Here is a 14600-nt window from a genome sequence, read left to right as displayed (position 1 = left end):
TTTCTGTGGTTATTTCTGTCCTCAAAAGTCCTGTTCCTCCGTGTGTTACAGACAATGCACCACCAGGATCCTATTCACCACCTGGCGAGACGTTACAATCTTCTACATTTGTATTTTCTATGAATTGATGAGGAAAGGTGTTAAAATAATTATGGGAGTACTTATTCCTTTTAATTTGGTCTTTCTTTTAAACATAGTGTTTTATGTATATTTGATCATTTGTTGTATCTTCCTAAATCATTGGTCCGTTGGTTATGATCAATACCCACTCTCATATAATACTCTATGAATCCACTTTGGTTTTTTTTGTTTTTTTTTTCTTGTTGATTATTTTTCTAGTAAATTGTCTTTTACACAGCTTGGGTTTTTTTGTTTGTTTGTTTTTTTGTTTCTTTGGAGACAGGGTTTCTCTGTTGTTTTTGGAGCCTGTCCTGGAACTAGCTTTTGTAGACCAGGCTAACCTTGAATTTACAGAGATCCGCCTTCCTCTGCCTCCTGAATGCTGGGATTAAAAGTACACGCCGCCACTGCCCGGCGAGTCTTGGTTTTAATTCCTCTGCATCCTTTTCCTTCTGTCCCCTTAGTCCTGTAATCACAAGTGTGCACTGCCAGTCTGGTATAGGGTTCTGTTTAAAGAGCTGCATGGTCGTCTCTCATTCACTCAGCTCGCATCAGCTCTAGTACTGTGCATTCCTCCCTGAGCATGGCTTATCGAGTGCTCATATCCTTGGGAAAATGCTTCGTATTCCTTCGTGGAGCCTAAAGCTGTGGATTATGCCAGTCCCTGTATGTGCTGTTTTTCTTGTATATTCATGTCTGTTCAGTGAGGTTCAAGTTACAAATTAGATCCAAGAAGAGATTAACAACAGTAACTTTAAGAAGATAGCACAATTACAGCAATACAATGTAATGAATACTATTTGAGATTTAATGTTCTTTTTTTATTTTTGTTTTTGTCTAATGACACTGGAGAGTAAATTTAAATTTGTTGTTTCTGGAATTTTCTGAGCAATATTTTCAGCCTAGGTTTCCGTTGGTTAACTGAAACCAGGTGAGGTTGCAGTGGTTAGGGTAGGCTCTTGGTGAGAAGTCTTCATTTTTTGAAAACATCTGTTTGCCCTTTGTTCTACATTTAAATGTTTTTTATTGTGTTTATGTGCATGGGGCAAGGGGGGCACTGTGCACATGGAAATCCAGGATAATGCTATGGAGTCAGTTCTCTCCTATCTCTACGTGAGTCCTGAAGACCAAACTCAGGTGTCACTGCAAGTTCCTTTACCCACTGATCTACTTATGACCTGTGTGTGTATTCATGCGTGTGTGGAATTAAGAGGACAACTAGTGGGAAGTTGATTCTTTTCCATCATGTAGATCCTGCAACTCGAGCTCTGGTAGTCAGGCTTAGCAACAAGCACCTGTGCTCACTGGCCCATCTTGCTGGCCCTTGACTTTTATTCCTGAAGGATATGTTTGCTGGACATAGAGAATTCTGGGGTGGCCTTGAATTCATTTTTTGTGGGTGGTTTTGCCTGCGTGAATGTTGGTGCCCACCAAAGCCAGAAAGAGGGTGTTTGATCTCTCCTGGAACTGGAGTTACACATTGTGTTGGTGCTAGGATTTGAACTTGAGTCCCCTGGAAAATTAGCCATTGCTCTTAACCACTGAGTCTTTTTTCTGCCTTCAACATTAAAACCGAAACAAAAAAAAAATGCACTAAAGGTATAATTTTGTTTTTAAGCAGGTTGATTGTGATGTGCCTGGATATGTGGCATTCATTGTGTTTTGGCTTTTGGTACCCATAAATTTTGTTTTTTGCTAAATTGGTAGAATTTGAGCCATGTCTTCATTTTCGTGGTGTCTATGGCTTTAAGGCGTAACTTTCTTCTGTTTCCATTTCCTCCTGTGTTTTGTTTCTAGTCAGGTAAGTTCAGTTGGCTTGGTCAACAACAATAGACAACAGCTGTGCGCCTGTCAGCCTAGTAATGGCCAGCATCTGAGGGAACTCACCTGAGAGTAGATGCAAGACTGCAAACCATGCTGGGGAGGCACGGAAGGATGGTCTAGTAAAATGTCTACTTGTGGCATCTGATCTTGAAGTATGTCTTTGTGGCCCCTTTGCCTCTTAAATATAGAGGACAGTTTGCCTTCTTAGTGAACACTGTAAGTTTGAGTTATGGCTTTGGCATTTTAATTGTTATAACAACTCTGGATTCCATTGTGTTCCTCTGAAATTTTTGGTTTCATCAAGAAGCACATACACAGCAGCAAAACTCTTGTCTCTCCTCCTGTCACTTAGTGTCTGTGTGGGTTTGCTGCTGCCCTGCCTGATTAGAGCACCTGGGTGTGTAACTCAGGACTCTCTGGAGGCTGCTGTAGCTCTTCTCAGTGATAGTCAATCGTGCCTCCCGTTGCTCCCAGGCAATCCTGGAAAATGGATCCATTGGGTTCATAGTAGTGGAACATTCAGTATTACTACCTTATTTATGTTACTCTTTTTTAAATTTACTGGTAGAATACATATTCTAAATTATTTTATTGAAAACAATTAGCCATGTATGGTTGCATGCACCTTTATTCCCATCACTCAGGAGGCAGAAGCAGACAGATCTCTGAGTTGGAGATCAGCCTGGTCTACAGAGTGAGTTCCAGAACAGCCAGGGCTACAAAAGGAAACCCTGTGTCAAAAAAGTAAATAATTCCCAGCACCTGGGAAGCAGAGACAGACGGATCTCAGTGAGTTCAAGGCCTGCCTGGTCTACAAAGTAAGTTCTAGGACAGCCATGACTGTCTCAAAAAACCAAATAAATGAATGAACAATTATGAACGCGTGTGCATGTATGTATACAGACACAGATAAATAGCAATATATATTTGAAGATTTATTGCCTGAATACTATTTTTGAGGAGACTGGAACTAAGGCACAGATTGGTCTCCATGCTAATCCCTATAGGGACTCATGGAGAGCCAGTGGAAACCAAGACTCAAAGCGGCGTCTTTGATAACTTGAGTATAGTATCCTTGGCTGGAATATTCTGGTCAAGAGGACCGCAATTTGCCCTTCTGATGAAGCATGACATTGCCTGCCCTTCAGTATTGAAGCTGGTAGAGTGAGTGGCTAAAACCCTATCTGGATATAATTTTTTCATCTAATGAGAAATTAGTATTTTACATTATTTATAAACACAGTGATCCCCTTCCCCCGATGGGTACTAGTGACCTTAGATAATAGAAGAAAAGATTGTGTCTCCCTGTAAAATGTGCTCTGAAAGTCACAACTGGGAAATTGATGACATTTCTGTTTCCATCATTTTGGTGTCCCTCTCCCACTTGTTGGTCATCACCACAGACTGGAGCAAAGCCCGGGTGCTTGCTCAGCTTCCCTCCATGTCATTCCAACAGGCACCTGTACACAGACTCCATGTCTGGGAAGTTCTCAGTGTCCTGGTTCCTACTGGATAACTTTATGTAACCATTTATAATTTGTTCTTTTGTTTGGCAAAAGTGACTTTCATATACCACTTACTTTCAGTGACTTAATTTTTTCAGCTCTCTCAAAATTTTTATTGTATTTTGAGACAGGGTCTCAACTGTCTCCTACTCCATCCACAGCTTCCAAGAAATCTTTCCAGTGAGTGTCAGCAGAAAACAGAAACTTAGCTTTCCACGTAAGCTCCATGTCATAGCTTTTGAGAAAGTGAGCCCAGTAACCTTCCCATGGGTGTTTCCAGTGTTCTTGCCATGGAGCTGCCTGTTCTGCCTTCTCTTCCTGTTCCTCTTGGTTGATTTGTTAACCCCTTCTTCCCCAATTCCATTACTGTCTTTCTTCCCACTGGGCTCTGAGCTCCTTCGTGTCCCAGCTGGAAGACAAATGAGTATAAAAGGAAAGGGAATCCCTACCTTAAAATAGAAAGGCAGATCCAAGAATTCATATGTATGGCTTACTCCTTTGTGCTGTGCAGGGAATGGGTCTGTCTGAAGTATCGTCCCATTGTCCTGGCTTTGGTTCTGTGTAGCTGTAGTTTCACTCACACCGTGATAGTTAGTGCTCCTGTCACAACCAAAACAAAAGTTCTGAGTATTTCCATTACCGTGGTTTTTACATTGAGAAGATCATGAGATTGGGGCCTGCTAGTCTTCATTTGGGTCTGCTCTTTTCCAGGTTATCTGTCCTGTTGCCGGTTCCTGGATGACAATCAGATAGTCACCAGCTCTGGAGACACCACATGGTGAGTACCTGGCAAGGCAGAGACTGAGGCCTGAGATTCCCTGTTCTTGTTCACACTATTAGGGTGAGACTTTCGGGAGATAGTTCTCATGACTAGGGGCAGTGGTGGTGCACGCCTTAGAGACAGGTGGGTGGATCTCTGTGAGTTCAAGGACAGCTTGCTCTATAGAGCGAGTTTCAGGACAGCTAAGGCTACACAGAGAAATCCTGTTTTTTTTTTGTTTTTTTTTTTAAAAAAAAAAGACTATCTTGAATTTGTTTATGGCCGGTGATTTAAAAACAAAGTTGCTATTCATTGTACTGTCTAGGTATACAAAGTTTAGTTTTGATCAGAGAACTAAAATATGGATATTTAGACTATAGTCATATATGAAGTACCTGCTTTTCTTTCCTTTTCTCCATTTATCTTTACGTACACATATGTTTTAGAGGCCTTTTGCCTCTGTTTCACTGTGAAGCCAGCTCAGTACACTGTGAGCAGGAATACAGCTTTCCAACAGCAGCTCTGCCGGACTCCGTCTCAGAACGCTTGTTCACTAGTAGGTAGAAGTCAAGTGATTCCCTTTGTTAAATAACAAGACGACAGATAGTTATTTTAAGAGAGTAATTTTAGTCTTAAGCTACGCTTGTGGGTTTTGCTGGTCACTGGAAACATTCCTGGATATATCAACAGCAGGAATTTAAATAGCTGTGATTTATTAGAGTGCCTTCAGGCCTGCTGGTTCAGCAATAGCTGTGTCTCTTGATAAAAATGATCAAGAGTCTGGTAGTTGTGAAGCTGGATATCTCAGCTGGTCTTCTGTCTACCATGGAAACCTGGAATATATCTTAAAATCAATAAAGGAATGCCTCAACAGCAAGATAGATGAGCTCGCCAGTGGGGGTGAAGACTCTGTCCTTTTACGTGAGCTCCCACCAGAAGGGGTGGCCCATATTTAGCGTGGGTCTTCCCACTTCAAGTGATCCAGTCAAAAAAATCCTTCACAAATATGCCTAGCTGCTTGGGCTTAGCTGATTCTAAATGTAGTCAGGTTGACAATGAAGATTAGTCATCACAGATTTCACATGGTGATCATTTTCTTGGTTTGAATGTATGAGGCTTTTGTGTTCCCTGCTTCTTTCTTCCTGTGTCCCTCCTGCCCAGAAAAGATAGCTTGTATTGTTTATATTGAAATTGACTGCTTGGATTTGTGTTGCTAGGCTGAGCCAGGCCTTCTGGTAAGGTCGACAAGAACTGGCAGCTCAGCGTGCTGTTGCCTGTGCAGGTTGCAGTGAGAAGTAGCATATGGCTGTCACTTTAGAGCCAACTCTTGCTTTATGTAGTCCTGTTGATGTTTTACCTTTGAGTACTGTCAGGCAGGCCCTTGGAATACCATGTTCATCCATGAGGACCATCTTTGCTTTATTATCCCTAAGGAAGGGGAATTCAGGCAACACAGTTGCTTTGAGCCATAGATTTAACTAACAATTCCTCCCTAGTGTCTAGGAAGGTGGGAAATGGGGGTACAGAGGGAATGATATAGGAGAAAAGCCTCTTTCCTTTCAGGCCTTAGCCCATGAAAGGTACGTATGTGATAAAACCTCACATGACCTGCTATGAAAGGACAACCACCCCTTTGCTGCTGTGAGGTGACCTGGAAACGAGCCTGTATGTGCATCTATACAGTTGTTTCTTTCCTCAATACAATAAGACGTGAATGTGTCTTCACATTGGCACAGAGGTCATGTGTGCTCATACCTTGTCATTTGCTCCTGCTCCAGTGCCCTGTGGGACATTGAGACTGGCCAGCAGACGACGACATTTACTGGACACACTGGAGATGTCATGAGTCTGTCTCTCGCTCCTGACACCAGACTGTTTGTCTCTGGTGCTTGTGATGCTTCAGCCAAGCTCTGGGATGTCCGAGAAGGGATGTGCCGGCAGACCTTTACAGGACATGAGTCTGACATCAATGCCATATGTGTGAGTTTAAATTATATCTGCATTAGATGTTATTTTTTAAAGTTATTATTATTAAACATTTAATTTTTAGCTAGACACTGGTGGTGCATGCCTTTAATCCCAGCACTCAGAGGCAGAGACAGGCAGATCTCCATGAGTTCGAGGCCAGCCTGGTCTACCAAGGTTCCAGGACAGGCTCCAAAGCTACAAAGAAACCCTGACTCAAAAAAAAAAAAGGATTTATTTTTAGGGGCTAGAGAAGATAGCCTCTCAGTTACTTTTCTGTTGATCAAGGCAACTTACAGAAAAAAAGCATTTAACGAAGGCTCACTGTTGGAGAGGGTGAGTCCATGGCCATCGTGTGGGGACTGTGGCCCCATGCAGGCAAGCACGGTGCTGCAGAAGTAGCTGAGAGCTTTATCCTGATAAAACCATGAAGTAGAGAGGGAAGGAGAGGGCTAACTGGGAATGGCTTGGGCTTTTGAAACCTGGAACCTTCAACAGTGGTCACACCTTTTAATCCCTCACAAACAGTTCCACCAGTGACCCAAACGCAAGAATTTGTGGGACCATTCTCATTTAGACCACCACAGATGCCTAAAGCAGTTCAGAGTGCAGCCGCTCTATGGAGGATCTGGGTTAGTTCCCGCACCCACGGGGGTGGGACTCAAGGATCTCTAACTTAAGACGCAAGGGATGCAAGCAAAACACCTGTACACATAAAAATAAATAAAATACACACATTTAAAAATAAATATATGTGTATGTCTGTGTGTGGTTGCGTGCATTTATGAGTACAGGTACCCAGAGTCCAGACACAAGGGTGTGGTGTTGGATGCCCCGGAGCTAGAGTTAGGCCATTACGAGCCACATGTTGTGGCTTAGACTTGGGTCCTCAGCTTTGCTACCACATCTGGTTTGTCATGTTCTTTACAAATACAACCAGAGTCACAGACCAAATTGAAGCACTGACTTGATCTTTAGAGGTCAGCTGGATTCTGTGCTCTGCATTTGTTTCAGACATTGAAGAGGCTGTGCTAGCTCTGCTCCTTTCCCTAGACTGGCCAGTAGTTTAGAGCTGAATATATCAGGGTATCCTCTGCTAGCCAGGGGTATGGCTGATTTAAAGCCTGCTTTCTTGCTGTAGTATCTCCTTAAGGGATGAGTCTGATTGGCTGGATCAGGATTTTGTTTCTTTCTTCACAAGTCTCTTGTGATAACTAGTGGCCAGGGAACAGGAGCCCTATAGCAGTGGCTCATTCTCCTGGCTTTTCTGTACTTAAGTCTTCCTGGTGACATTGGCAGTTCATGAGGACTGTGTCAGAACTCCCCTAGTGCATGCCCCTTCACTCTTTGATGGCGTTCCTGTTCTTGCTGCAGCTTCAACTTGTTTTCCTTTCTGCAGCAGCCATGCCACTAATTGCATTAACATCGGTTCTTACTGAGTTATTTATCTTTTTGTCAGTATATGGGCTAGAACTTCATATGTACATATGTAGTACTTCATATGTTGACCGTGAATTCACTGTGTTCCTGGTACCCTAATGACTATGCAACGTTCCGTGGTTGATTACTTTTCCCCACCCCAACCCCCACCCCCTTCAGTGCTTGCACATGTCTTGATTTGCCTTCTCTTCCTAGTTCTTTCCCAATGGCAATGCCTTTGCCACTGGCTCAGACGATGCTACGTGCAGGCTGTTTGACCTCCGTGCAGACCAGGAGCTCATGACCTACTCCCATGACAACATTATCTGTGGAATCACATCTGTTTCCTTCTCCAAGAGTGGCCGCCTCCTCCTGGCTGGGTACGATGACTTCAACTGCAATGTCTGGGATGCACTCAAAGCTGACAGAGCAGGTCAGTAGCCACATGGTCTTTCTGTGTTCTTGGACAGTGATTTGATTTCCCCCCACTCCCAAGTTTGTTGGTTTGTTGTTTGGTTTTTTGAGACAGGGTTTCTCTGTGTAGCCCTGGCTGTTGTGGTACTCACTCTCGCAGCACTTGAGACAGAGGCAGGTGGATCTCTGAGTTCCAGGATAGCCAGGGCCTCGGCATTATAACCAGGGAGGCTGACCCTGAACTCCAGAGACCCTCTAGCCCTTATACGTAGTTGGTACATCATTAACTGCAGGAATTGAAAGTTGCTTCTGAAGCTTCAAACCCTTCTGTGGTGGAAATGAATGTATGGGCAGTGGTGTGCTATGTGATAGCTCCAATATCAGCTTTAGGTTCTGTATATTCATGTGGTCAATTGCTTTGAAATTAGGTTTTTAGATTTTTTAAGATTTATTTTATGTGTATGACTGTTTTGCCTGCATATACCTAGTACCTGCAGGCCAGCGTAGTGTACAGAGCAAATCATGGCCTCGAAAGCTACACAAAGAAACCTTGTCTGAGGGGCGGATGAGGGAAATGGAACCCTGGAACTTACAGATAGTTGTGAGCCACCACGTTGGTGCCTGAACCCAAACTCAGGTTCTTGGCAAGAGTAGCAAGTATTCTTAGCCACTAAGACATGGATAGATTCTTAACTGTAGTTTGTACTCTGTGGTTTTGTTTTGTTTTTTTGAGACAGGGTTTCTTTGTGTAGCTGTGGCTGCCCTGGGTCCTAGCTCTGTAGAACAGGCTGGCCTCAAGCTCAGAGATCAACTTTTTAGTGCAGAGATTAAAGGAGTGCTACCACCACCGGCTTTCTGTGATTTTTAAGCTTCTGTGAGTGTACAAGAGGGTCTGGGTTTCTTACTCTGCACTTGTGTACATGTGCATGCCACCGTGGTACCCTTTTGTTCTTGTTAGAAAAGAGCATGTATGGTTGGTTGTTCTCTGAACAGATTTGGCCATTTACCTAAGGATAATTTCCACTTGGACAAAACTTTCTTCGTCCGTGGTGTCCTTCCCTTGCTTTCTTAGGTGATGGCCGTAGCAGAGTCTTGGAGTGTTGTCTGTCAAAATGAGCCATCCTGTTCTTGTCATAGCATCATATGTTTCTGATTATATTTCCAGGTGTTTTAGCTGGACATGACAACCGTGTCAGCTGCCTGGGGGTGACTGATGATGGCATGGCTGTGGCAACAGGGTCCTGGGACAGCTTCCTCAAGATCTGGAACTAAGGCCAGTAGGTAATGGAGTTACTTGTTATTGTAGCTAAACATACTTCTCAGGGCATGAAGTTTCCATGCATGGCTTGCAGATTAACAAAGATGTGTTGTTGATCTGGTATTGTAGTGGTGACCCGTGGCTCAGAGAGGGCAGTGGGAAGAGCTCAGATATCTGTTTTTCTTATGCACTGACCCCAAGCTCTGTTGACAGCAGCAGGTGGATGCCATGGTGACTGGAAGACCATTCCAACCTTGGAGCGTTACAGCGATAGCATACCCTATCCAACCATACTAACGTGGACACCCACACCTCCCCTCAGAACTTCAAAAGGGCAAGATCTTTTTTCCTTCACTTATTGCTGAAACCAAGAGCACAACTCCCATTAAGAGAAGGATCTCTGTGCTGTAAACTAAAACAAATTGTGCATTCCTTCCGGGGCCATTGTCTTTGTTTTCTTCTTTTGTCTTGGGTAAATTTTAAAAGGAAATACTACAATAAAAATGTTAACCAGAAGGTAACCCTGAGTGTGATTGTGAGACAGACACGCCTCTTTACTAGTTCATTTGCATTTTAGATCAGTGATCTTTTTCTGTGGCATTCTGTAATTGTTTCTAAATACGAGTTATTTGTAGCAGGACTTTGGAAGCATTCACATTTCTTTCTTAAATATATTCCTTTATGTTCAATAACTAAAAAAACCAGAGCCCATGGTAGCCTCTGATTTGTCAGGGATGCAGTTTTGTCCCTGGCTGTTTTTTTTTTTTTTTAAATCTCATGTCATAGATGAATGTTTCGTACAAACACGGCATAGTGGAAGAAAAACATTCAGAAGCTAAGTAGCCAAGCACATGATGTGACGGCCACAAATGCTTTATTGGAATCCTTCCCCTTTGCTCAGCAGTGAACTTACTCCCAGCACCCTTCCCTCCTGACTTGTCCTCCTCACTGTCTAGTTTCTTCTCTTACCTTGGGTTTCCTGTGAAGTTGGAGGGAAGTTTGTAGTCATGTGACACTAGCCGTCCTGCCCCTGCTGTCAGAGACTTGTTCTCCAGAGAGGTGCCTGTCCTGTGCTTGGATAGTCAGTTGGTTATTTGTGTATGAAACCATGTACAAATCAATGTTTTGAAAATAATGATCTCAGACTTTCTAAGTTAAATTTTAAACAATTTGATTGTTTGCCATATTGGGTGGGTTTACTCTTAGAATCGCATGCTGTAGAAATGCTCTAAAATGCATATAGGACTCAGTCCTTAGATGTTCTTTTTCTTTTAAGAAATAACCTCTTCAAGTTGTACAAGTGGCGGCTTTGTCCATTACTGTTGCTATTCTGCACACATATTGGGAGCAGCAAGCGCTTTACACGCTTGAGTAGTGGGATAAGTCACTGTTTTCTTTACTTTAAAAAACAAAACAAGCAGTCCTGTTGGGAATGATTGCTGTTGGATTCAGGAGGGGAGAGGGAAAGCCGCTCTGCTGCCTCTTTGCCACTTCCTGGAAGCCTGCCTCCATGGAACAGCCTTTTGCATCCGAGGCGACAATTTTCCACCATGCAGATCCTCGTGGTTATCATCTCAAGCCATGTTCAGCAGCAGCGTTTGGACAGCAGTGTTCTGTGGGCCTCCCCTCCCCTGTACCCTGCACCCTCATAGCAGTAGTGGCTTCGCCATCCTGTTTTCTGCAGCGTCCTGTACAAAACTGTGCTGTGACTGCAGTAGGCCTGGACCTGGCAAAGAGAACACAGCGAAGCCCCTTCTCTTCCTACCAAACAACTCTGTAGAGCTCTCTGCACCCTGTACCCTTTTCACCTTTTGTATTTAATTTTAAAGTCAGTGTACTGCAAGGAGGCTGGATGCAAGATAGATACTATATTAAACTGTACTGTTATTTAAGATGTAATAAAGCAGTTTGACATGAGGGACTCTGGCGTGATGGTTATTTGAGGGTCAGTTTCAGTGTATGGAGGTAGCCACATGCCCCAACTGCTTACTCAACAATAACATAACATCATGGCTGAGGATGATGGTACCACATATCTGTAATCAACGCTCAGGAGACAGAGGCAGGTGGCTTTTTGAGTTTGGAACCAATCTGGTCTACTTAGTAAATTTCAGAACAGCCAAAGGAATATAATAAGAGAAAGTCTGTCTCAAAAAAAGAAAAAAAGAGGGCCAGTGGTGGGGGCCAGCTTTGAGACGTTCCCAAGATGCTGTACATCTCAGGCCTGCAGAACCATTTGTTTTCTAGGACCCCTCAGTATCTGGGTTCTGTCTTGCATCTTCTCCTTTGGCCTCTCTACCAACAAGCTGCTTTGGCTTATTCTTCCTGTTTTCCCGCTAAAATATTGAGGATCTTCCCCTCTGAATACACTCTTTCCTTCTAAGTACACAGCATTTCCTTCTTAGTCAATAAAGGCCGCTACATCTTGAAGGAGTGAGCTTCAACCCCAGAAGTTTTTTTTTTTTTTTTTTCGAGACAGGGTTTCTCTGTGGTTTTGGAGCCTGTCCTGGAACTAGCTCTTGTAGACCAGGCTGGTCTTGAACTCACAGAGATCTGCCTGCCTCTGCCTCCCGAGTGCTGGGATTAAAGGCGTGTGCCACCACTGCCCTGCCCCCAGAAGTATTAAAATAAAGCTCAGCTGCCATTCCTCCAGCATCCAGTCTACTGCAGTGCCTACGTTCTAGACTGAACGTGAGTGTTAAGATTATAAGAGATAGGCTGGGCATTGGTGGCACACACCTTTAAGCCCGAGAGGCAGAGGCAGGTGGATCTCTGTGAGTTTGAGGCTAGCCTGGTCTACAACAGCTAGTTCTAGGAGAGGCTCTGAAGCTACAGAGAAACCCTTTCTCGGAAAACAAAATTATAAGAGACAGGCTGAAGAGGTGGTTATTCTTCCAGAGGACCCGGGTTCAATTTTCAGCACCCACATGGCAGCTCATAGCTGTAACTTTAGTTCAGTGGATCTAACAACTCACACAGAATACAGTAAAATAAAAATAAATTTTAAACGAATCTTTTAAAGGAATGATTATAAAAGATGACTTTGATCCTCAGATGCCCTATGTACTAACTGGGCCAACCTCCCTTTAATTGGGGGTGGTAAGTAAATCAGTCCACTCGGTCGGTGGTGCTCCCTTCAGAAGAGACTACCCTGATGTTGCAAGCTGTGTGGTGTGGTGATTGGCGGGCTGAGCAGATGGGCTTGCTTAGCGTAATACTCCCCCAATCTCCCTCAAGTAAATCTGTTCTTCACAGACAAATCTTTTGTAGGCTGTTACCTACCCCAATCCCCACTGAGTACAGAACACTTGAAAGTTCTTTCTGAGCTAGAGGGAAATATTGGTGAGGTTGACCATACTCCCAACACTGCCCTCTTTCTGTCTTTGAGAATCCGTATCTTAACCTATTTCTACCCTGATCTCTAGCAGGCCCAGTGGAACCAGGGCACTTCTGTCTCCACCTCAGAGGACTGGAGGTTGGTTCCTTCTCAGTCAGCTTCAAGGCTACTGCCCTCTTTAAACATGTGGACAGCAGTAGTGGCCAAATAGCAGTACAAAGAAAGACCTGAGGCACAGACCTTTTCAGACCAGGCAGAATGCTCAGGTTTTCATAGCTTGCATTCACCACTAGATACTACTCATGCCTTCAAGTGTGCCTGAGCCAAGTGACCAGCCTGCTCATACCACTGTCACTTTGCCCCTTCATGCTCAGTGCAACCCACCACCACCATGAGTGCTCTGTAGACTGCTCCCTACCGCTTGAGATCCCAGCAGCCAGTTGCCTCTGCCTCTCGTCACAGGATGATTTTGGCCAAGTTATTTGTCCCCAGATCCCCCATGTGAGAACGAGTGAGTAGCCTGGCAGGGATTCTGTGAGAACAAAGTTTCTGGTGTGTGATTCCAGCTGGTGACCGTGCAGCCCAGGCTCCTGAAGTCACTGTTCCTGAGTACGCCAGGCACTAGGTCCTCACCCTCTACATGCCATACCAAAAAGAAAGTGCCTGCTGCTGCCCCTTTCTTAATCACTGATCAGGCTGGAGAAGGGGTAGTGCCCACCCAACCCACTCGATAAGGAAACTGTCAAGTGGGCTGTTGTGGTCACTAGCCCCTGATGATGGTCTTTGCCTATGCCAGGTGTTTACTAGTGGATGGTGGACAAAATAACTTGGTGGCATCCCATGACACTAAACTCTCCTCCACAATAGACTCTTTTCTGGCTACCTGTCACCTGCCTTTTGAATAGTGGATAGCTGTCATTAAACTATCACATCCTGATCAGATGAAACTAACTTCCCAGTTAGTACAAGTCCCCCTTTAAACCTGTGCCTGAGAGCTTACCTGACAAACACCCCATTACCCCTGTGACAACCCAGCCCTCCCCATTCTTTCCCTAAGAAGACTAAAATCCTGGTGTTGGAGGCCTGAAGCAAAAATGTGTGTAATTGCCCTGATTTCTTCCCGGTACCTCACCCCATGTGACCTTTGATCTACTTTGGAGTCTTGCCTCTGGCTATTCCCAGACTGACTCAGTGTCAGCCCCGTGGTGGGATTGAGCTGGAGGTTCCTGAGTCCTCAGAGTTTGGTGAAATGACACAATGTCAGCTTTGTTCCTTCCTCTGAAACGGGGAAGCTAGACGCCTTCGCAGAAGACGACTTCTCCCGCTCTGGAAGTCTCTCCGAGGCTAGCCTTGTACCTGGAATGTACCGCTAGATACCAATCAAGTATTACAGTACAATGCAGTTACGTCCAAAAACAGTTCAAGCCTTCTTTGGGTGTGGCTGATGTTCACTATGGGGAAGGAGTTAGGCTTACAAAACACATGAGGAAGTTACAAAACTTAAGAAAACCCCTGTCATCTTCCTACCCCTATTTTGTATCTCCACTGTGCATGGATCTGTTGTTTTTGGAGGAAGAGGAGGTGAACCTCAGGAGTCCCCACCAGAGAACATCCTGACTTCAGCAGGTATGGGGGCTGTGGGGAAGCCTGGACATTGGGCTGTACAGGAAGGGCAAAGCCAAGGGTGCCAAGTCCTGCCAAATGGAGTAGTCACACCGCTGATGTGTGAACTGGATGTCTGCCAACTTAGCATACCTCTGGATCAGTTACAAAGCTCTAGTGGCCTTCTGGGCCTCGCTTCTTCCCTCTTGAAACTGTGGATGAGGCACACTGTTTACAGTCACCTCTCAACTGTCAGAATTTTTTTTTTCCAAGACAGGGTCTCACTATGGTACCCCTGGCTGGCCTAATTCCTAGAGACGCTGGTATTAAAGTAGTGAACCACAACACCCAGTCTGCTGTCAGGTTCTTAAAACTACAGGCCCAAATCCTGGACAC

General features: G+C 44.4%; 1 protein-coding gene across 5 annotated transcripts in view; it reads left to right on the top strand.

Moving 5' to 3' along the window:
- The window catches only part of LOC121448045 (guanine nucleotide-binding protein G(I)/G(S)/G(T) subunit beta-1), a 60524-nt gene extending 49338 nt beyond the window's left edge, over window positions 1–11186 (top strand). For 2 of the 5 annotated variants that reach the window (XM_041651644.1, XM_041651648.1), the window contains 5 exons: window positions 4161–4227; window positions 5988–6189; window positions 7810–8026; window positions 9173–9288; window positions 9482–11186. In XM_041651644.1, the coding sequence (XP_041507578.1) occupies window positions 4161–4227; window positions 5988–6189; window positions 7810–8026; window positions 9173–9279 (593 nt within the window). In that variant the 3' untranslated portion in view covers window positions 9280–9288; window positions 9482–11186. Of the gene's footprint in view, window positions 1–4160; window positions 4228–5987; window positions 6190–7809; window positions 8027–9172; window positions 9289–9478 lie in introns of all 5 variants that reach the window. The other 3 variants (XM_041651646.1, XM_041651647.1, XM_041651645.1) reach the window with 3 other exon arrangements.
- The last annotated feature ends 3414 nt before the right edge of the window (window positions 11187–14600 follow it).

Source organism: Microtus oregoni, unplaced genomic scaffold (assembly GCF_018167655.1).
Source record: "Microtus oregoni isolate MIOR12 unplaced genomic scaffold, Mior012 000005F_ref0000423, whole genome shotgun sequence".
Lineage (NCBI taxonomy): Eukaryota > Metazoa > Chordata > Mammalia > Rodentia > Cricetidae > Microtus > Microtus oregoni.
This window is presented reverse-complemented; position numbering and strand designations above follow the sequence as displayed.